This window comes from Mytilus edulis, chromosome 10, assembly GCF_963676685.1.
Source record: "Mytilus edulis chromosome 10, xbMytEdul2.2, whole genome shotgun sequence".
Lineage (NCBI taxonomy): Eukaryota > Metazoa > Mollusca > Bivalvia > Mytilida > Mytilidae > Mytilus > Mytilus edulis.
In genome coordinates this window covers 20377991-20402105 of record NC_092353.1, presented here as the reverse complement: position 1 = coordinate 20402105, position 24115 = coordinate 20377991, and the positions used below count along the sequence as shown (strand labels likewise).

The window sequence follows — 24115 nt, the reverse complement described above, 5'->3', positions numbered from 1 at the left end:
CTATCCATCCATGACACAAGTACATTCCTAATAGACAATACAAATGATATGGGGTATCCATCCATGTCACAAGTACATTCCTAATAGACAATACAAAGGATATGGGATATCCATCCATGACACAAGCACATTCCTAATAGACAAAACAAAGGATATGGGCTATCCATCCATGACACAAGCACATTCCTAATAGACAATACAAAGGATATGGTCTATCCATCCATGTCACAAGTACATTCCTAATAGACAATACAAATGATATGGGATATCCATCCATGTCACTAGTACATTCCTAATAGACAATACAAATGATATGGGGTATCCATCCATGACACATTCCTAATAGACAAAACAAAGGATATGGTCTATCCATCCATGTCACAAGTACATTCCTAATAGACAAAACAAATGATATGGGCTATCCATCCATGACACAAGCACATTCCTAATAGACAAAACAAATGATATGGGGTATCCATCCATGTCACAAGTACATTCCTAATAGACAAAACAAATGATATGGGGTATCCATCCATGACACAAGCACATTCCTAAAAGACAAAACAAAGGATATGGGGTATCCATCCATGTCACAAGTACATTCCTAATAGACAATACAAAGGATATGGGGTATCCATCCATGTCACAAGCACATTCCTAATAGACAAAACAAAGGATATGGGGTATCCATCCATGACACAAGTACATTCCTAATAGACAATACAAAGGATATGGGCTATCCATCCATGACACAAGTACATTCCTAATAGACAAAACAAAGGATATGGGGTATCCATCCATGTCACAAGTACATTCCTAATAGACAAAACAAAGGATATGGGGTATCCATCCATGTCACAAGTACATTCCTAATAGACAAAACAAATGATATGGGGTATCCATCCATGTCACAAGTACATTCCTAATAGACAATACAAAGGATATGGGCTATCCATCCATGACACAAGTACATTCCTAATAGACAAAACAAAGGATATGGGGTATCTATCCATGACACAAGTACATTCCTAATAGACAATACAAATGATATGGGCTATCCATCCATGTCACAAGCACATTCCTAATAGACAAAACAAATGATATGGGGTATCCATCCATGTCACAAGCACATTCCTAATAGACAAAACAAAGGATATGGGGTATCCATCCATGTCACAAGTACATTCCTAATAGACAATACAAATGATATGGGCTATCTATCCATGACACAAGTACATTCCTAATAGACAATACAAATGATATGGGCTATCCATCCATGTCACAAGTACATTCCTAATAGACAATACAAATGATATGGGCTATCCATCCATGACACAAGTACATTCCTAATAGACAATACAAATGATATGGGGTATCCATCCATGTCACAAGTACATTCCTAATAGACAATACAAAGGATATGGGCTATCCATCCATGACACAAGTACATTCCTAATAGACAATACAAAGGATATGGGGTATCCATCCATGTCACAAGTACATTCCTAATAGACAAAACAAAGGATATGGGCTATCCATCCATGACACAAGTACATTCCTAATAGACAATACAAAGGATATGGGCTATCCATCCATGACACAAGTACATTCCTAATAGACAAAACAAAGGATATGGGATATCCATCCATGACACATTCCTAATAGACAAAACAAAGGATATGGGGTATCCATCCATGTCACAAGCACATTCCTAATAGACAAAACAAAGGATATGGGATATCCATCCATGTCACAAGTACATTCCTAATAGACAATACAAATGATATGGGCTATCCATCCATGACACAAGTACATTCCTAATAGACAATACAAAGGATATGGGGTATCCATCCATGACACAAGCACATTCCTAATAGACAATACGAATGATATGGGGTATCCATCCATGTCACAAGTACATTCCTAATAGACAATACAAATGATATGGGGTATCCATCCATGTCACAAGTACATTCCTAATAGACAAAACAAATGATATGGGCTATCCATCCATGACACAAGCACATTCCTAATAGACAAAACAAATGATATGGGGTATCCATCCATGTCACAAGTACATTCCTAATAGACAAAACAAATAATATGGGGTATCCATCCATGACACAAGCACATTCCTAAAAGACAAAACAAAGGATATGGGGTATCCATCCATGTCACAAGTACATTCCTAATTGACAATACAAAGGATATGGGGTATCCATCCATGTCACAAGCACATTCCTAATAGACAAAACAAAGGATATGGGGTATCCATCCATGTCACAAGCACATTCCTAATAGACAAAACAAATGATATGGGGTATCCATCCATGTCACAAGCACATTCCTAATAGACAAAACAAAGGATATGGGGTATCCATCCATGACACAAGCACATTCCTAATAGACAAAACAAAGGATATGGGATATCCATCCATGACACATTCCTAATAGACAAAACAAAGGATATGGGGTATCCATCCATGACACAAGTACATTCCTAATAGACAAAACAAAGGATATGGGACATCCATCCATGACACATTCCTAATAGACAAAACAAAGGATATGGGGTATCCATCCATGTCACAAGTACATTCCTAATAGACAATACGAATGATATGGGGTATCCATCCATGTCACAAGTACATTCCTAATAGACAAAACAAAGGATATGGGATATCCATCCATGTCACAAGCACATTCCTAATAGACAAAACAAAGGATATGGAAATCCATCCATGACACAAGCACATTCCTAATAGACAATACAAAGGATATGGGGTATCCATCCATGTCACAAGCACATTCCTAATAGACAATACAAATGATATGGGATATCCATCCATGACACAAGTACATTCCTAATAGACAATACAAAGGATATGGGATATCCATACATGACACAAGTACATTCCTAATAGACAATACAAACGATATGGGCTATCCATCCATGACACAAGTACATTCCTAATAGACAATACAAATGATATGGGGTATCCATCCATGACACAAGTACATTCCTAATAGACAAAACAAAGGATATGGGGTATCTATCCATGTCACAAGTACATTCCTAATAGACAATACAAATGATATGGGGTATCCATCCATGACACAAGTACATTCCTAATAGACAAAACAAAGGATATGGGGTATCCATCCATGTCACAAGTACATTCCTAATAGACAATACAAATGATATGGGGTATCCATCCATGACACAAGTACATTCCTAATAGACAATACAAATGATATGGGGTATCCATCCATGTCACAAGTACATTCCTAATAGACAATACAAATGATATGGGGTATCCATCCATGACACATTCCTAATAGACAAAACAAAGGATATGGTCTATCCATCCATGTCACAAGTACATTTCTAATAGACAAAACAAATGATATGGGGTATCCATCCATGTCACAAGTACATTCCTAATAGACAAAACAAAGGATATGGGGTATCCATCCATGTCACAAGTACATTCCTAATAGACAAAACAAAGGATATGGGCTATCCATCCATGACACAAGTACATTCCTAATAGACAATACAAAGGATATGGTCTATCCATCCATGTCACAAGTACATTCCTAATAGACAATACAAATGATATGGGGTATCCATCCATGTCACAAGTACATTCCTAATAGACAAAACAAATGATATGGGGTATCCATCCATGTCACAAGTACATTCCTAATAGACAATACAAAGGATATGGTCTATCCATCCATGTCACAAGTACATTCCTAATAGACAATACAAATGATATGGGATATCCATCCATGACACAAGTACATTCCTAATAGACAATACAAATGATATGGGGTATCCATCCATGTCACAAGTACATTCCTAATAGACAATACAAATGATATGGGGTATCCATCCATGACACATTCCTAATAGACAAAACAAAGGATATGGTCTATCCATCCATGTCACAAGTACATTCCTAATAGACAAAACAAATGATATGGGCTATCCATCCATGACACAAGTACATTCCTAATAGACAATACAAAGGATATGGGCTATCCATCCATGACACAAGCACATTCCTAATAGACAAAACAAAGGATATGGGGTATCCATCCATGACACAAGCACATTCCTAATAGACAATACAAAGGATATGGGATATCCATCCATGACACAAGTACATTCCTAATAGACAAAACAAAGGATATGGGGTATCCATCCATGACACAAGCACATTCCTAATAGACAATACAAAGGATATGGGATATCCATCCATGACACAAGTACATTCCTAATAGACAAAAAAAGGATATGGGGTATCCATCCATGACACAAGCACATTCCTAATAGACAATACAAAGGATATGGGATATCCATCCATGACACAAGTACATTCCTAATAGACAAAACAAAGGATATGGGGTATCCATACATGACACAAGCACATTCCTAATAGACAATACAAAGGATATGGGATATCCATACATGACACAAGTACATTCCTAATAGACAATACAAAGGATATGGGGTATCCATCCATGTCACAAGTACATTCCTAATAGACAAAACAAAGGATATGGGGTATCCATCCATGACACAAGCACATTCCTAATAGACAAAACAAAGGATATGGGGTATCCATCCATGACACAAGTACATTCCTAATAGACAAAACAAAGGATATGGGGTATCTATCCATGACACAAGCACATTCCTAATAGACAAAACAAAGGATATGGGGTATCCATCCATGTCACAAGTACATTCCTAATAGACAAAACAAAGGATATGGGGTATCCATCCATGACACAAGCACATTCCTAATAGACAAAACAAAGGATATGGGGTATCCATCCATGACACAAGCACATTCCTAATAGACAAAACAAAGGATATGGGGTATCCATCCATGACACAAGTACATTCCTAATAGACAATACAAAGGATATGGGGTATCCATCCATGACACATTCCTAATAGACAAAACAAAGGATATGGTCTATCCATCCATGTCACAAGTACATTCCTAATAGACAAAACAAAGGATATGGGATATCCATCCATGACACAAAATCAGTAGGTGCACACCAAAAAAGCACAAGAAGCAAACAGTGCATTTATAGATGTTCTTCTTCTAGGGGTATCAGTTAGGCCTACAACGCTGAGCAAAGAAACTCCCACCCTTCTGCAATTCCAAGACAACCACCAGCACTTGTCCTAGTAAAGTTTTGTGTACATACCGCAGTATATTGTACAATTTAATTATATGTTACAATTTTTATTTTAATTTATACAGGATGATGAATATGTAATTTACAATACAAACCAGCAGATCGTAGAGTACTTAGTGGAGTTTTCTGTGGAAGGGGATATCAAACAATCGTTAAACATAGAATCACTGTCCACCATGGAAGAAGACCAGGATGATAATGTTAACCAGCAAAGTAAAATTATTATTTGATATCACTTTTGCAGTTAATACCCTTAAGGAAATTCAAACTGTTCAATCGGTGTGAATTTCATAAGTAAATTTTAATTTACCTATGAATTTTGATATTATTGAAAAACAAATGACTGTGGAACATATTCACTGAATAGACTAAAACTGATGGCAGTACTCATTATAGTCATTTTGGTCCCATTATACTTACTGACTCTTATGACAATTGTGACTTTTATTAATTTACTAAATATTCAACATAATTTATTTGCTTAAAATCATTTCATCCTTAAGTATGAAATATCAGAAATATTTTAACTTAACTGTTGTCTTATCTTAAATAACTCTCAAAATAGTTTTGCCAATGGACGTTAACCAACCAACTTATTATCAATCAAAATAATTTAGTAAAGTCTTAACCTCATTGTATGTTTCTTTAGTGCAGTGTGCATTAACTGTCCCAAATATTCTTTTATATTTCAGTTGATTTAAAAGATGTTTCTGGAATAAAGAATCCCATGGACAAAGTAGAGCCAGGATTGGTATCTACCTCAGGAGAATCATGTGTTCTTAAATCAGTCCATATCAGAGCTCAGCTTATGGACTTGGCCTCAAAGGTATGATTATACCATCAGTACCTAACATAGAAAAATATTTTAAAACTATTCACATTGCTGGACAAATTAAACTACAATATGCTGTTTGGCAATTTTCTTTAAGGAATGTCATTAATTGTGGCTTCAAATGTTTGTGAGTAGATATAAGAAGATGTGATATGAGTGCCAATGAGACAACTCTCAAATCCAAGTCACAATTTGGTAACAAATAACGGTCTTCAATATGAAGCATTGGCCCACACCAAACAGCAAGCTATATAGGGCCCCAAAAATGACTAGAATAAAACCATTCAAATGGAAAAAACAAAAGAGTTGTTTCTCTTTCACACTGGCTGCAATGCCAACTTTTACTTTTCAAATTCATAATTCATGATTTTACTGTCACAGATTGATGACTGTTTAAACATTTTCAGACATCTCAAAAGTCAAGTATACAAAAATTGATAATTTGTAGTAAAATCTGAATAAGTTCTGAATAAAAGTTTTTTTTCTGAAATAGGCAGGACTTCAGTAGAAATTGATCTCAATGTAACCAAAACATGTAAAGGAATGATATCACTTTTCATTCTATTATTCAATCCTTGCAAAACTGTTAGAAGGAAACTTATGCCATTGTAAAAAAAAAAAAGACATTTATGCAACAGGTTATAATTAGGAAATTGAATTGAACAATGTTGTTTTTTTTTGTATTTCAGAAAATATTCAAGAATAGTTGGGTTTTATGAAGGCATACTCCCAACATGCACCTATGTAATTTCATAAGCTGAATAGGCTTGATGGGTTCTGTTTAGACCTGTTTTGCTGTAATCCTACTTTCAAAGCCATTTATGTATTGGAAGCCTGTTACATTTTTTACGACAATACTTTATATTTCAGGTAGTAGTTTTACAGGAGTACCACAATACTAGTACCTCTACTCTAGAAGCTAAGTATGTGTTTCCATTAGATGATATGGCTGCTGTTTGTGGATTTGAAGCTTTTATCAACGGTAAACATATCGTGGGAGAAGTAAAAGAGAAGGAGACGGCTCACAAGGAATACAAGAAGGCAATAAGTGAAGGACATGGAGCTTATCTCATGGATCAGGATGAAGAAACTCCCGTAGGTTAAATAATAGGCCGTTTCAGAATCTAAAGGTCTATGGGTTACTCAATTGTTTGTACCCAACATTGAAAATAACACCACAGCATTGGTCTAATTTCAATTATTTAGGACATTTTTAACCAATCATGACGCTTTGGTGTACACTTATGAAAATATTACCCAGAATGCATTAGATTCTTAAACAGCGAATTATATACTTGCTGCTTTGTTTTATTGTACTCATTATTTTGTTGTTGTCTTGTTGCTATTTTCCCACATCTCCTGTTAGTAATACTACAGAAATAATGTTTTAACAGTATATAGTTGTACCTTTTTAATGTGTATGGTTAAATTAATGAGTCAACTGTGAGTTAAATTATTATATAAAACATTTGCAGTCGGGGCACTTAGCGAACTCCATAATATTATGGAATTCCGTAATTTTTGTGGAAAATTAAAGTTGTCTCCCTTTGACTAACAGGCTAAATTTAAGATGGGAGATAACTATATTTTGAAACTGATTCTCTAAAAAAAAACAAGGGAGACAAATGAAATCTATTTATTGTTTTCTTAACTACAATGGAAAAAAATATATAATAACATGAAGGGATGTTACCTCGGTGAAGAGTACTCGCTCGGTAAAACATTTACAAAATGGAAACACAAAATTATATCCATTTTATGTATTGTGGGTCGTTGTCTTTTCATTGTTTTATATATATGTAAACTGTATATTATGTATAATGTTTTAAGCCATTGGCTCATACTGAGGGCTCATATGGGCGTAAAGTGCTTTTCAATAAAGAATTTTAGGACTTATAAACGTAAAACCCTCAACATTATAACAATGGACTAGATAATATGAATTATATACCATATAAATCATAATTAAAAGCTTATTTGATACATGACATACATGTTCTTATTTTATTATGTAAACTGACAATTATCTAATCCAGTAATAAAGTGATATCTATAGAAAAATTATTACTCAAACAACAGACCGTAAAAAACACATTTTTAAAATAATCAACAAAGGGGTGATGTTTGAACTAACTGATGATCACTGATGACTTTAATAATTTTCTGAGGATCGACATAAGGTGCATTGAATTTGTCTGATCTAAAAGTAGTATCTTGACAACTGTGCCTGGGATGAGGCTAATTCTCAACTTTATTTGTAACTAACAGTCCTGCTGATGAAAATATATGCTCTGACGGTATAAATGGAGAGGGAATGACTTAGATTAGCTTAAAGTGTAAGATTTTGAAAACTGATCTTGTTCATGGCATACCTCTGTTTGGGAGAATTTTAAATGAGAGCTAAGCGGAAATATTCGATTCGTATTTTAATTATCGAAAAATATTAGATAGTATAATTGCAGGACATAAATACAACTATTGACAAATTGTTGATGCAATCACATTGACGTATGCGTATCTGTTTCCATATGTGTGCTATAAATACATTATAATCTGCAGAGATATATAAACTGTGTAATTATAAATCGTCTAAGCTACAAAATATTGTGTTTTATCAATGAAGTGAAATACGATACTAATACATCTGTGTACTGTAAGCTACAGTAACAAGGTATTTGATTTTTAATGGCTCAAGTGCATCAGGAAACCTCATTATAACTAATGATAGTTCAACGATTAGACATTTCTCTTAAGCTAGAGGTCACATTGGTACGCTGATCCCTCAAATTGCACTTGCCACTTTAATATATAATATTTTGTGATAAAAGTTTAGAGATTTATAATCGCCAACTTTGAAAACAGACAACGCATCATAATACACAAGCGTAGATATTAGTTATAAATTATTATTTTTGTTTTAACTTTAATTGTTAATATGCTTCTGAAGGAAAACAAACTAATCGACGACACAAAATAAAATAAAACTAAATTAATCATTTGAAAAAGTCTATATAATAGAAAAACACTCGCAACAAATTTATGAGTTTGTTTGAATGTTAAATTCGTTTGATTTTTTTTTTCGTATGTTCTAACTTTCACGGACTTCAACGTGAAAGGTTGCTGGAATTTAAATTAAATTTATAATCAATGCTAAAAGCTTGTGAAATACTAGAACTCTTTTCTTCTCGCGTTTGTTTGAATTATATGACTAATGTTATGGCATATTCAACTAAACTGGGAAGCAGCGCTATATTTTGTTTACGTGCTAATGTACATGTAGATTTAAATAGTCAACAAAACTTAATATGACTCCGCGAGCACCACAGTCTTTCCTCTTACATATAATACAGGGGCGGATCTAGCCATATTAAAAGCTTTAAGGGGGGTCCCAACTCAGGACAAAAGGGGGGGTCCAACTATATGTTCCCATTCAAATGCATTGATCGGCCAAAAAGAGGAGGGTTCAAACACTCGGACCCCCTCCCCCTGGATCCGCTAATGTAATAGTTCTTATTAATTGCCTCGAAAAATATCACTCATACGAAAGATGTCTATGCCAGCACGAAACTGACGGGTCGGTTTGAACATGACATGACACATTTAATTATATTGCAATACATGTATTGTAATCTTTCTTTTAACATAAGCAGAATTGTTCATATGTTCAATTAATTTATTAAACTTTTCTAGGAGTTTTTGCTTAATTTCATTCTAATAATACGGTAGAGAATTAATATTTCCTGCAGGAAAAAAATGAGTAACAAGTCGACCTTCAATATTATTGCATTCATCACACAAAAGAACTACAAACAAGCTGTCCCAAGTCAGGATCATGTAATTCAGTGGTTGTCGTTTGTTGATGTATTACATATTTGTTTTTCGTTCATTTTTGTACGTAATTTAGGTTTGCATTGTTTTATATTTGTCATTTCGGAACCTATTATAGCTGACTATGTGGTATGGGTTTTGCTCATTGTTGAAGACCGTACGGTGACCTATAATTGTTAGTTTCTATGTCATTTGGTCTCTTGTGGAGAGTTGTCTCATTGGCAATCATACAACATATTTTTTATAAGATAAAGTTTAGTTCATGATTTCTGAAATCTTTCAACATCAAGAATCACTTACACAGTGAAAATTGTTTTTCGAGTGATATTTTCCCCATATCGAAGTCCTAACTAATATTTCATGTCGAGTTTTTAGCATTGCATACTGAAAGAGGAAAAAAGGAATATTGCAGCTAGAAAAAGTCTTTCAATTTTATTTATTCATTCATTGTCTGCACTGTAATGAAAGATTCCAAATTACCTCTATTTTCACTACTGTCCCGGAATATTGTGCGAGTTAAAACAACACAACAAAACGCCAGTTTTTAGGAGGCTCAAAATAGCCTGTGTTGCTCATCTTGATCTATATCATATTAGACAAAGACACACTTCAACATTGTAGACGAGAAAAGTATTATTAAATGACAAAAACAGATATGTTTTTTTTTTTATCTTATATTGGCGGTCATTTAAGTCTGTTCAGTTTCTCTCATTTATATCTTATTTAGGACTAAATGCTTCAAGTTTCAGAGATATAAATCAAACACTGCATCCCCGCTTATTTACTATTTAGCCATTCTGCCATCTTGGTTGATGTTTGGTCAATGGATACATTTTTTTGAACTAGATACCCTAGGGATTGTTTATGCAAAGTTTGTTTTAATTTGGACAAGTAGTTTCAGAGGAGAATTTTTTGGCAAAGGATTACCGAAATGTAAGACAAATTGTGGGAAATTAACTGTAAAAGGCAATAACTACTTTTTGTAGACCTTGTTTTGCTGAAAACGTTTGCTGTCAACAGTTTTTCTTCATGCATGGTAATATTCAGGATGATAGCCAAAAACTGCAAAATTTTCTTTCAACTATCAGTTCAAGGGGAAACAACACAACAACGGGTTGTCTACTGCATTGGCAGATAACTTTTGACTGAACGAACATAAGATTTGCTATAAATGGTTTAGTTTCAGAGATTTATACGCCAAAAACTGCATTTTACCCCGATGTTCTGTTTTTAGCGATGACTGCCATCTCGGGGCACAAGCGTGGTCATATGCATCGGAATGAATTTTTTATCTACATACCCTAATAATGATTTAGGCCGAAATTGGTTTTATTTGGCCCAGCAGATTCAGAGTGGAATATCTTTGTAAAAGCTATCAGACGACAACGACGGACGAAGGACGACAATTGATGAGAAAAGTTTAATAAATAATCGCACTTTGTCACTTTTGGCCTGGTGAGCTTAAAAGGAGATATTGGCAATTTGTAAATTTTATATACACAGTTATACATATTTTCTTGGATTGAAAAAAAAACAAACTAATCATAATGCATCTCGTTTGAATTGTTTTATCATTTGTAATTTCGGGGCCTTTCATATAGCAGACTATGCTGCACGAATTTTACTCATAGTTGAAAGTCGTATCATGACCTTTATAGATATAAGGAGATAACATATGATTGCCAATGAGACAACTCTCCATTAAAGTCATAATTTTTAAAGATAAACCATTGAAGGTCAAAGTACAGTCTTATATGTACCATTTACTAGTTTTCTGGATCTTGAGTTGATTAAGAGAGCATGAAACTAAAAAGACTCAATGTGTCAGTGGCAACTCAGGTGCAGATCCAGAGGGGGGAGGGGGTCCGGGGGTTTGTTGGACGAACAATGCATTTGAATGGGGACATGTAATTGGACCCCCCCTTTTGTCCTGGGTTAGGACCCCTCCCCCTTTTTTAAAATGGCTGGATCCGCCCCTGCAACTATTTGATACCCTTTGATAGTTTGATTCACTTCATGTCAAACCACCTTTTAAAAAGTCACACTTACAATTTTGTAAATATACACGTGGCTTAAGCATAGTTTCATCAAATTTATACCGTTGGTTTTCCCGTTTGAATGGTTTTACACTAGTAATTTTGGAGCCCTTTATAGCTTGTTGATCGGTGTGAGCCAAGGCTCCGTGTTGAAGGCCGTACATTGACCTATAATGGTTTACTTTTTTTTTAAATTGTTATTTGGATGGAGAGTTGTCTCATTGGCACTGCACACCACATCTTCCTATATCTAAGAGCTGGTCTTGAGAGACTTCCCCTGGAACTACATATTAAATTTCAATCTATATTGTATGGTATACGTTTATATTCTCATGCCATTTATCCTCTTGTAAAGGAATCATTTTTTTTTGTCTCAAAGCTTAGACTCTGTTCGAATTTATTCTTCAGTTGGTTCTCATTTGTAAAATATGTATCAGAAGAAACTGGTATGGATTTAGACACTTTCAAGAAATATTCCTCTCATAAGATAAATAAAACTATTAGAGAACAAATAAAATTAAAATTGAAGGATTTTTATGAAAAGAGAGTAAATGATAAGATATGAAGGATAACAGCAAACTCACTATTTATAATCTTGTAAGACTTAATAATACAAATGAAAAATATTTAACTTACTCAAAATTTTAATTTAGAAAACTAATAACAAAACTAGAATAAGAGATCATAATTTATTAATAGAAAAAGGAAGATATCTTAGAAATGTAGAATGCCAATATATATAGAAGAAAGATTAACTGCAACCAATTTGAAGATGAAATTCATTTCTTTTCTATTTTGTAATAGTAACAGTAATAATAGAAAAGTGTCTTTTTATTTAAAACCCAATCCAAGATCACACATTCAGGTAAATATAACAGGTGTTTTCGTCTTTCCTGTTATTTTTAGATTTCGGAGATAAAGCCACTGGCTAAAATCAAAACAGCTATAAGTTAAGCTTTACGATGTTTTATATTATATAACTTCCTCAATAGTGCAAAAGAGTTACAATGAAAGTTCAATGGTAATGTTCCAAAAAGACAGAATAGATAGTTATTTCAGTAAATGGTCAATACTAAATATACAATGTATACATGTATCAATGTAAATGCACGGCATCTCTTCAGCTTGCCCGCTGTTATTTTATGAACAAGTCACACTAGACCACGATCGCACCACGCTCAGCACGATCTAAAAAGTATTCAGATCGTGTTGAGGTCGCGGTATGGGCGGCATGAAAATGTAAATTTTGGATGAGTTCACGATGCTACTACGACCTCATTACTTTTCTACAACGATTCCGCCAAGAGTATACCCCGTTTTCACCACGCTTGTTTTGCGACCTCACTACGATAATCACGATCTTGCTACGCTCATCACGTTCTTACTACGATTATATCACACTTTATCCGATTAAAAAACGATCTTAGCACGTTTCTTCTGCGATTAAAGAACGATTTTATCACGATCATTCTACGATCTTACCATGTTCATATGGCGATTTTACTACGCTCTCGGTAATATAATAACGTCAATATCATGTTGTCGGAGTCAATATAAATACTGTTCCATTCCTCCTTATTTTCATTTATACGTAAAATTCTCGATAACAACACAGACAGGCCACCAAAATCTACAATATTTTGTATTTGTGCATGATATGGATAGAGGTAGAGTCAGTGGGGCCTCTGATACGAATCCTGATCCAGATGAGATGTCGGATTAACCTATCACAACGTATATTGCTGATCTATCAAGATCAAATGAAGATATTTTATTGAACAATTAATAGTGGGATGATACAAATGTGTCAAGCATGGCTGAGCTGTTGGAGACTAGCGACATTAGGTCCAAATTATATACAGACGAATAAAACCTGGAGAGCTTTTACATGCTTTATTTGACACTGGGAATGAGCCCGAGCATGGCTATAAGTAAAAATGGTCGTAATATGAACGTAGTAAGGTCGTAAGACGTGCGTGATTAGGACGGCATGAGCGTGCTAGAATCGTTCTATGATCTTTAAAGCGGGGTTTACACAGGGCGATTATTGCTCCCGTTTGAGATCAGACTGCGCTTAGACTCGAAAAGTTAAAAAGTCGGATTACTATCCTCAATGATATGGAATGTCCTGTTATTGCCTGAACGCTGTAGTATACGTTCGTAACACTCGGACTCCTACGGATCGGAGAGTTTGGACAAGCACCCCGACAGTAAGGTGCGTCCCTTAACATTCGGGAAGTCTCAATCAATTTTGTCTAGTCGAATTACAATCGTTATTATGTCGTGACAAATTCTCTAGTATCGCGATGATCAAAATCGTAACATTGATCTGTGACTAAGAATTTCATTATCCCAGGAATTGATCACCTTAGCCGTATTTGGCACAACTTTTTGGAATTGTTGGTCCTCAATGCTCTTCTTCTTTGTACTTGTTTGGCTTAATAACTATTTTGAAACTTAACGTCACTGATCAGTCTTATGTAGACGAAACGCGCGTCTGCCTTAAAAAACTATAATCCTTGTGTCTTTGATAACTATTTTCTGGACAGTGTCATGTGGAACGGGCATGATCTAGAAAGATTTACCATTGCTGTTTTTTTGCCGATTGAGTCCAGATTGCATCCCGAATGCGAACAGTCCAAGATACGACTGAGTCCAGCATGCCGTCTTATGGCGGCAATTGATATATGAGGTTTGAAAATTTTCAAAACTTTGTACTACAATGACGCACTGGGTCAGTTTATTAAGCGTGCTAGTTCACAAGGCAAATATAGAAAAAAGAAGAAATGGTATGATGGCCAATGCATCAACTCTTCACAAACGACCAAAAATGGCACAGAAATTAATAACTATAGGTCAACATACCGCAAAGTCAGCTATAAAAGACCCCAAAATGATAATATAAAACAATTTAAACGAGAAAAATAACGGCCTAATTTATGTACCAAAAAATGAACGAAAAACAAATATGCTACAGAAACAAGCGACAGCCACTGAATTACAGGCTCCAGATTTGGGATAGACACATACATACTGGACGTGGCGGGGTCAAACATGTTTGCGTGATCGCAACCCACTCCCTTACATGAAACAGTGGTGTAATAGTACAACATAAGAACGATCTATAAAAATCAGTTGAAAGTCTTAACTCGACAGATGATTAAAGATACAAATACTACATGAAATTACACGTGGACGTGTCCGGGTACTTGTACATCCCAAACAAAACCAAATAGACACTAAGTACAAATATGAGAGTACTCACAGTAAGCCTAATAAACTCATCGTAGATACAAGGATTTAAATTTTGTATTTGAGCCAGACGCGCGTTTCGTCTACAAAAGGCTCATCAGTGACGATCGAATAAAGTTCGAAATTGCAGAGTTTCTACTCGAATACATTATTCTGACTCCTGGCAGACAAGATTTTCTTTTACACCTGTCAAGCAGCAAATACTGATTTTAAATTTATATGCTTGATCAGGCACAAGTCTTAATCCACGATCTTTTTCCCCAAAAAAAATCTATAACTTTCAGAATAAATCATGGTAGAGCTAAACAATTAATTTTTTGTAAGAGATGCATTCATCTGTTTACTTTTCTGTTGTTTGTTTTGTAGGTGTTTTGTTACTCAGTATTTAATGTTGTTTTGTGTACTCTTTGTCTTTTTGTAGTTTTGCAACATTTCAGTACTAGGGTTTATTTCCGTTGGGCAGCCTCTTCGTGGGTGTGTTACATGCGATACGTTTTTCGTGCAGTTTTGCAACATTCAGACATTTGAATGTGTCCCTGTCGAGCTGACACAATCACAATAGCCGCCTTTCGAACGTGTCTTAAAATATTCTTGTGTTACCTATTCTAAGATCGGTTCCGGACTTCTTTTTACTTTGCATATTGCTGTGTGTTTGTTGATTCCACATAGGATAGATGTATACATGGGGGGGGGGGGGGGGGGGGGGGTAAGATTTCACTAAACAAGTTATATATAAATTGAGGTCTAGCAGGACGGCAACAGTGCAGGCGATTGGGTGTCCCGGCGAGGGAAAAACAAAAAATTTGCGAAAGCAAGTTTACAGATCTAACATTGTTGGGTTGATGTTAAGACGAGTTTTATATATATAATTATATATATTTATACGAGTCTAAATTGAAAACTACGTTCAAACCTATGATTGCGTTGGATAAAAACCGCAATTATTATACTCGTGCATGTAAACCAAATTTCGTTGTAGAAGGGTCTTAAAACAGCACAAACAACATTTTCCATAAGACCAAAATAGTGAAAAAGTATATTTAAACAAAACTCATTTGACTAACAGGTCGAACAACTGATGTTCTTTAACCCTGCTGACTGCCATTATATATATACATGCCGCATTTGTGCGGCTATTCTAAGTCGGGATTCTCTGGCCTATGTTAGTTTAGTATGGTTTTTTTTACTACTTATTTTGGTTCCTTTATATGTTTCGGAGATTTTTTTTTTATTAAATTTCATATTTGCTGAACTTGGATACAAACATACTGTTTAGATGCAAGCAAAACCTCACTTGTGGGATTTCCTCACTGTGTCGAACAATTGGTGGCCCTGTGCTGTTTTCTGCTCTTTGGACGGGTTACTGTCTCTTTGACACATTCCCAATTTTCATTCCCAATTTTAAGTTCTAAAGTTTCCAATGAGAATAATGTCATGCTTTATACTATTCTAATATTGATAGACATTATATTTGTCAATATCTAAATGGTCAGAGTCAGAATTATTTCACAACAATTAAAATCGTGATGTTTAAACTCCATACAGTTGCATAAAGGACCTACATGTTGTACTTATGATTTATCTGTTCTTGTCTTGAACATGTTCGAAATATTTGTGACTGGACGTAAAGAAAATAACAATCAATTACAGCGAATCAGTTAAAAGTAATATGTAGTAATATAATAATGTTTTAGAAAAAAAAATGTATAAAGCTAGTTCTTTATACAGCCTCACCCTACACCTGGCTACACTAGTATTATAATACTAAAATGAAACTCGCATTTTATAACGTCCAACACATGCAATTCTTCTTTATATAGCGGATAATTATTTCGACAGGAAATCTCAATTGTTGACAGTTTAGTTGGAGCGTTTGTCTGAGATTTATTATCGGAACTCCCAGCCTGTTTATTCTAATTAGCAACAAGCCTAACTTTAACATTCCTATCTTGTTTGATAATCACATTTGATTGTTTCAACAACGCGCCTTTTTCTTTCTGCGGTAAATATTGGTGAACTTTGATATATATTTTCAAGGTTGTATAAAATATGTTGTTTTAAAATGCTACACAATAAATTTGCAATGAAACCTAACATAACGTATACCTGAGAGGCGGATCCAGCCATTTAAAAAAAGGGGGGTCCAACATAAGTCCCAATTCAAATGCAATAATAGTTAAGAAAAAAAGGGGGGTTCAACCCCTAGAACCTCACCCACCTCCACTCCGGAATCCCCAAACTGTAGTAAAATTTTAATTTACAAATCTACAAAAGTTACTTGCATGAAAATTGTTTTCCATTTTGTTTATAAAACTTGAGGAAGTCATAAAATTGAGAAAGGAAATGGGGAATTTGTCAAAGAGACAACTACCCGACCATAGAAAAGTCAACAGCAGAAGGTAACCAACATGTCTTCAACGTAGCGAGAAATTCCCGCACCTGGTCCTGGTCCTGGTCCCTATTAAATAAATATATACTAGTTCAGTGATAATGAACACCATACTAAACTCCAAATTGTACACAAGAAACTAGAATTAAAAATAATACAAGACTAACAAAGGCCAGAGGCAGCTGACTTGGGACAGGCGCAAAAATGTGGCGGGGGTAAACATGTTTATGTTTATAACATACATGTATGTACATGTTTATATAAAATCTGCTATTTTCGGTCGTTAAATTATTTATAAAAAATACGTTTGGCGTTACAGAAAAGAGGGATGATTCCTACTTTCAATTTTCTTAACCCCTATACGAAAATCCGTCAAATCATTTTCACCAGAATATCACATCTTTTACCTCTTCTCTTCATCCAGTTCCTAATCCCTTGACCCCAACTGCCCGCCCGCTAACCCCCGCTTCCCTTCCCATGTTCCTTTATCTCTGTCCGTCTCTCAGGAAATAACGGGTTATGTGGGATCGCTTCATTTTTAAGTGATACATGTATGTGTTTACCATAAATATGTGTCTTTTAAAAGGTGTGTGGGTTCCCTAGATAATTATTTACCAAACTGTAACTTGTACAATGTAAATGTGTTCTTAGTGTAATATTTCTATGTTCCCCTAACAGAACACTTCAATGTTGAAAATTGGCATATTTCACTTGAAGACCATTTAATATAAAATCCTCAAAAAAACATTGTATTCAATGTTAAGTTGATGTGTTTTCCTATATGCAAATTTATATATGTTCCTCCCAATATTGTTTCGCTAAATAATAATTTTATTAGGTGTTCCACATGGAATATTTCACTAAATGATGTATTTGTAATTTTCGTTTGATATTTTTTATTCATCTTGTTTTTGGTAATCAGTTTTTCTATTTATATAGTATACATATATATAAGAAGATGTGGCATGTGCTAGTGCCAATGAGACAACTCTCTATCCAAGTATCAATTTATAAAAGTAAACCATTATAGGTCAAGGTACGACCTTCAACACGGAGCCTTAGCTTATACCGGACAACAAGCTATAAAGTGTCTTAAAAATTACTAGTGTTAAACCATATACAAACAGGAACGGTCTTGTTTTTTTGGGGGTGGGTGGGTGGGGGGGGGGATTGACAGTCAAATGATAAAATCTGAGTCAAAACGTAGCGGAACTTTAGCCGTGTTTTTATTTACTTGATGTATAGTCAACCCATTGTCCTTTAAACTATCGATTTTCTAGACGAAAAGGTAACATTAAAAAAAATTGTCACTCTCTCGGCCATGTGATAGAGTAAATTAACACCCTCGTATCAGCCATCAAAATATTGCATTTTCCTATGAAGTATAATTCATTTTCTGTCGTTCACCAATTAAACCATAAGTCAGGCTGTTTGTTAACTTGTTTGTATTGTTTTACCTATCATTTCGAGTCTTTGTAACTGATTTTGCAGTTTGGTATTTTTTTTTATTAGTGAAGGTCGTACGGTGACCTTAAGTTGGTAATTTTTGTGTCACTTGGTCTGTTGTGAAAAATTGACTCATTGATTACAATATCACATCTTTCTTTAAATTATGTTAATTACGCGAGCAAAAATTTAATGCATTACACGACGGTTCCCCAATGAATAGCCTTCATCTATAGATAATTATATATATGGTTAGGAATCTGATATGCTACTGTGTAACAGTAATTGTAATATTTTCAAAAGTACACAAAGTCATCATGGTCACATGCAGTTGTGATAATACTAATTTGATTGAAAACCTAATACATATTTTTCTTAAAAAAATTACAAGTTGAGAAAATTTAAATACAAGATGATCTAGTCTTAAGGTGGTATTAGTGTCTTCCTCCATCTTGGATTGTAAAAAACAGAGAACCAAAGATCTAGATTTTCCATCAAGATAGCAAAATTTGATGCAGGAATGCAGATATTTAATGCGAATTTTCATTTATAAGAGCCAATTTATAAGAATAGAACTTATAAATATTAATATTATTGCAAATGTTAACTATTTTGGCTTGTTTTTAGGTTTTTTTAATTGGCATTTTAGGGGGAGGTATCTCTAAAACAGTGCATTTTCTGAAGGATTCATGGAATTTTCCTATTTTGTATTTTAGACGGAAAAAAGTACGGTGACCCTATCTTTTCTTTTGATATTCTCAAAGCAGTGTCTGAAATCTATATGTTCCTGAAGTATTTAATAATTCTATCATTTTGTTTAGTTTCTAATCACAAAATGGTGTTTTTTCCTGTATAATCCATACAAAATGTGTCATTTTGTCCCGTCCTGTAGCTTGAGAAATACGCGTTGACTTATCATTTTTATTATATTTTTCGACATGTATCAATAGATACTACGTTTTGGCAAAGTAACGAACAAATTCTATCATTTTTATTTAGACTCCCATACCACCTTAAGTATTTTCTAGACTGATTTAACTCATTTCTGTACAATAGTTAGTACAATCAGGGAGAATCCATGAAATGTGAAAAGGGAGTGTAAATCCCAAAAAGGCAATTCATACTGGCGAGAGGAGCTAGGTGAAGGACTACTTTATCCTTTAGATACATATAACTGTGAGAACCATACTATTTTCTGTCTATTTCGATGAAAGGAGGGGGTGAACATCTTGCACACGCCCTATCATAGATCGCCACTGGCAATGACAAGACGCGATTCTTTTATGATTAAGTGGTAAAGTTGTTAAAAAAAACCTTAAAACATCAATTCTTAAATTTCTACACAAATATATTTGAACAAAAATTTGAAAAAATAAATAAAAAAAGTAAATTGTATTTATATAAAAGTTTAAAGCAAAATTTAGAAATGGAAAACTACTTAAACTGTAAATCTTTTGAAAAGAGAAGTAACATAACAAAAATGAGAATTAGCGATCATAATTTAATGATAGAAAAAGGCAGACATTTAAAAATACCTAGAGAAAAAAGACTATGCACATCCTGTAATACAATGGAGGATGAAGCCCATTTTATTTTATACTGCAAAAAAATTGCTAAACTAAGAGAGAACTTTATAGGAAATGTAATTAAACATATGCCAGATTTTATGTCCTGGCAAGAAAATGAAAAAAATACATATCTTCTTTGTCCATCAACCTCAAAAGAAGTAGAAAGCTTAGGGTCCTATTTTAAACAGGCATTAGAACTGAGGACAGGGGACTCTTGATTTATTTATAAAATATATATTTATATATCATATAGATAGATTGTTTTGCTTTTTTGCTTTTTTTGTTTTCATGGTTTTGTTTGTTAAATGTATTTTGTGTATGTTTATATTATTTGTCACAAACTTATTGTTCAGAGTTTATATGACAATAAATATTTGAATTGAATTGGTAAAAGATATGACATGGGTATAATCTGTTCTAATCTTCATAAGTAGAGTTTGAATATTGATTATATTTTTTAGTAAGACTAGACATCGTGGTTTCGTCCTTGAATCAAAGTACCTAGTATGCTTATTTTTAGACTGGACTTTAAGTACACGTATTGACGACTAATAAACCCATGCTGATCTTAAGGTGCACAGTTATCTTTGATTTCAAAACCTTTCTGTTTGAACCCGTCTTTGTTTTCTTGATACATTACACTTACAATAAACGAAATTTAACTTTTCAACTTATTAACCAAAATCGAGTGATGTTATGGTGGGAGAGGACTGACATGTAAGAATGGTGTACCAAAGATTAACATAGATATAAAATAACTACTGGAAGAAGTCCATAATTAATAATAAATAACGTCTTGTGTGCATAGAGGAGCTTTGATACTACAGTTTATAAAAAAAATATTACATGTAATTAGTCACTTGATATAAACAAGCTTCAATCGATTTATATATACTAGTCAACAAAGGAAACGATTTGATTGGACGCCAGTGGCAAATAGTTCATGAATGGTTCCGGACGAACACAAGAAACAATACAAGGCAATGTATATCATTAAATTGAATACACTGTAATAAGGAAAATAATAGGCCAATTGGTCCTATATTTAAAAAGTGTTATGTTCTTATTAAAACTATTGAAGACAAATACGCGATTTCTGTTGTTGCAATAATTGATATTTCAAAAATCTTATTTTCACCAAAAAAATTCATGAATCGATTTTGAACTGAAAACTTCCAACTTAATCAAAGTACTGAAGTACTGAACATCGGATGACTCAAGTTCTTGTGGATGGTCAAAAGCAGATGTCACAGAAAAAGATCACACCTCTGTACATTTGCTATACCTGAAACTGAGTTTAATGTACAGATGATATTTTTTCTGAGACAAGTTCTTGCGTGGATGATGAATAAATGACAGGAAATTCAACCGCACCGTAATAACTATGATATTATTGAGATACAAATCAGTTTACTTGGGACTATTATACTAATATAGGGACGAAGTCCCCAATTACAGTAGAAAATTCAATAAAAAAAAAATTCGGGAAAATTTCCCGAATTTTTCATTGTACTAATGAACTCAAAATCGTTCAATTTTTTTTATGTCATGTTTTGAAATCCCGGACCTGCGCAGAAATGTACTATGTACGTCCCCTTTCCGGTCTCGTTTGCGTGAATCTTTGAGTAAAATATATATTTATCAGTCTAGTATAAAAATAGGAAGGAACGCGCAATACCAATTTCATTTTACATAATTCCTTGATATGAAAAAACGTTACCTGATGATAGCGTTTCTTTGTTTACATTGTATATGACGTTATAATTTAAATAACGTCATAACTAAAATCCCTAACAACAGAACCAAAATCGGAAACGTTACGGTATTTCCGTTTCTTTTTTTTTGAACAAATATTTAAGTTACAAAATAATAATTCATACAGACTTCGTCCCCATTTACAGGTAATGCCTGCCTCATATTATAATAAACGTCACAGAGTATGTACTGGTTTGTTGTTATTTTATTATTAATATAACAGTTACATGTACAGTCCTTGGATGGTGTAAACTTCCCACTAACACCATACACCATTACACCATACACCTTACAGCATTACACCATACACCTTGTACCATTACACCATACACGTTACACCTTTGCACCATACACCTTACACATTACACCATGCACCATTCCCCATTCTATCTACACGATCCGAAATTACCCATAATGCAATTAAATTTCAAATATTAAGAATATTATTATTGAGTATGTTTACAACTCGAAAAAATAAAATAAAAAGAAATTCGTTTCAACCAATGAGATGTCGTACACCATCATTCACACCATTCCCGATCGCTAGTTACACAATCACACCATTCCTCAAACACCATTACACCATTCCCCTTACACCATACACCACAGCACCATACACCACAGCACCATACACCACAGCACCATACACCACAGCACCATACACCTTACACCATTACACCATTACACCAGTACACTATACAATTTTTTGGAAAGTTAACACCATCCAAGGGCTGTATATATAATTTCCACATTATTTATGTATATGCCCTTCCCAAGTCAGGAGCCTGTAATTCAGTGGTTGTCGTTTGTTCAAGTGTTACAAATTTGTTTTTCGTTCATTTTTTAAACATAAATAAGGCCGTTAGTTTTCTCGTTTGAATTGTTTTACATTATCTTATCGGGGCCTTTTATAGCTGACTACGCGGTATGGGCTTTGCTCATTGTTGAAGGCCTTACGGTGACCTATAGTTGTTAATGTTTGTGTCATTTTGGTCTTTTGTGGATAGTTGTCTCATTGGCAATCATACCATGCACATCTTCTTTTTTTATATTTCATCCATTTGTATATCAATATATTCTACTATGCTTTTAATAGTGCAGTGTAAGTGCATGGTGGACACTCTTTTGTAAGAAATCGATTTTTCTGAAAGATTAGATATGAGAAGCCATTCATATTTTCCCGCATAAAAATACAGAGTTACCGGTCCTTATCGGGAGTGTCGTAAAACGTTTTTGATATATTCTTCCGCAAGCTTTAACACAATTTACAACTTCAAACGTTTAATGTTTTGCATGTTATTTTCTGTAATAAAGCACTAGCATGAATTTTATTAAATGGCGTGCATATATATTTCCAATTTCCTTACTATTTCCTATACCTTTCCTAAGATTATAAATATAAGGCGATGTTGTATGATTGCCAATGAGACAACTTTCCACCAAAGTTCATATTTAGTAGATGTTAGCAATAAGAGGTAACGGTACGACTTTCAACAATGACAAAAGCCGATACCTTAAAGTCGATTATGAAAGGCCAAGACATAAATAAAAAGTGAAACAAATAAATTGAGAAAAATAACGGCATAATTCACAAATCAATTGGGAAAAACAAAAATTAATGACATGAACCATTACAACCACTAAATTGCAGGTTCTATACAAAAGACAGGCGCATACATAATGTGGCGGGTTTAAACATGTTTGTGAGCGCTCAACCTTCTAACATATGAACAAACTATAGAAGCCAGTTGAAAATGGCTTGTCTCATCAGATCGATACAAACAGA

The 24115-nt window shown here is 34.2% G+C and overlaps 1 protein-coding gene across 2 annotated transcripts in view; it reads left to right on the top strand.

The window, feature by feature from the left end:
* Window positions 1-24115, top strand: part of LOC139490596 (protein mono-ADP-ribosyltransferase PARP4-like) — a 101576-nt gene that overhangs the window by 19990 nt on the left and 57471 nt on the right. For both annotated transcript variants that reach the window (XM_071277474.1, XM_071277473.1), the window contains 3 exons: window positions 5289-5436; window positions 5916-6049; window positions 6926-7150. In XM_071277474.1, coding sequence (XP_071133575.1) covers window positions 5289-5436; window positions 5916-6049; window positions 6926-7150 — 507 coding nt within the window. The remainder of the gene's footprint in view (window positions 1-5288; window positions 5437-5915; window positions 6050-6925; window positions 7151-24115) is intronic.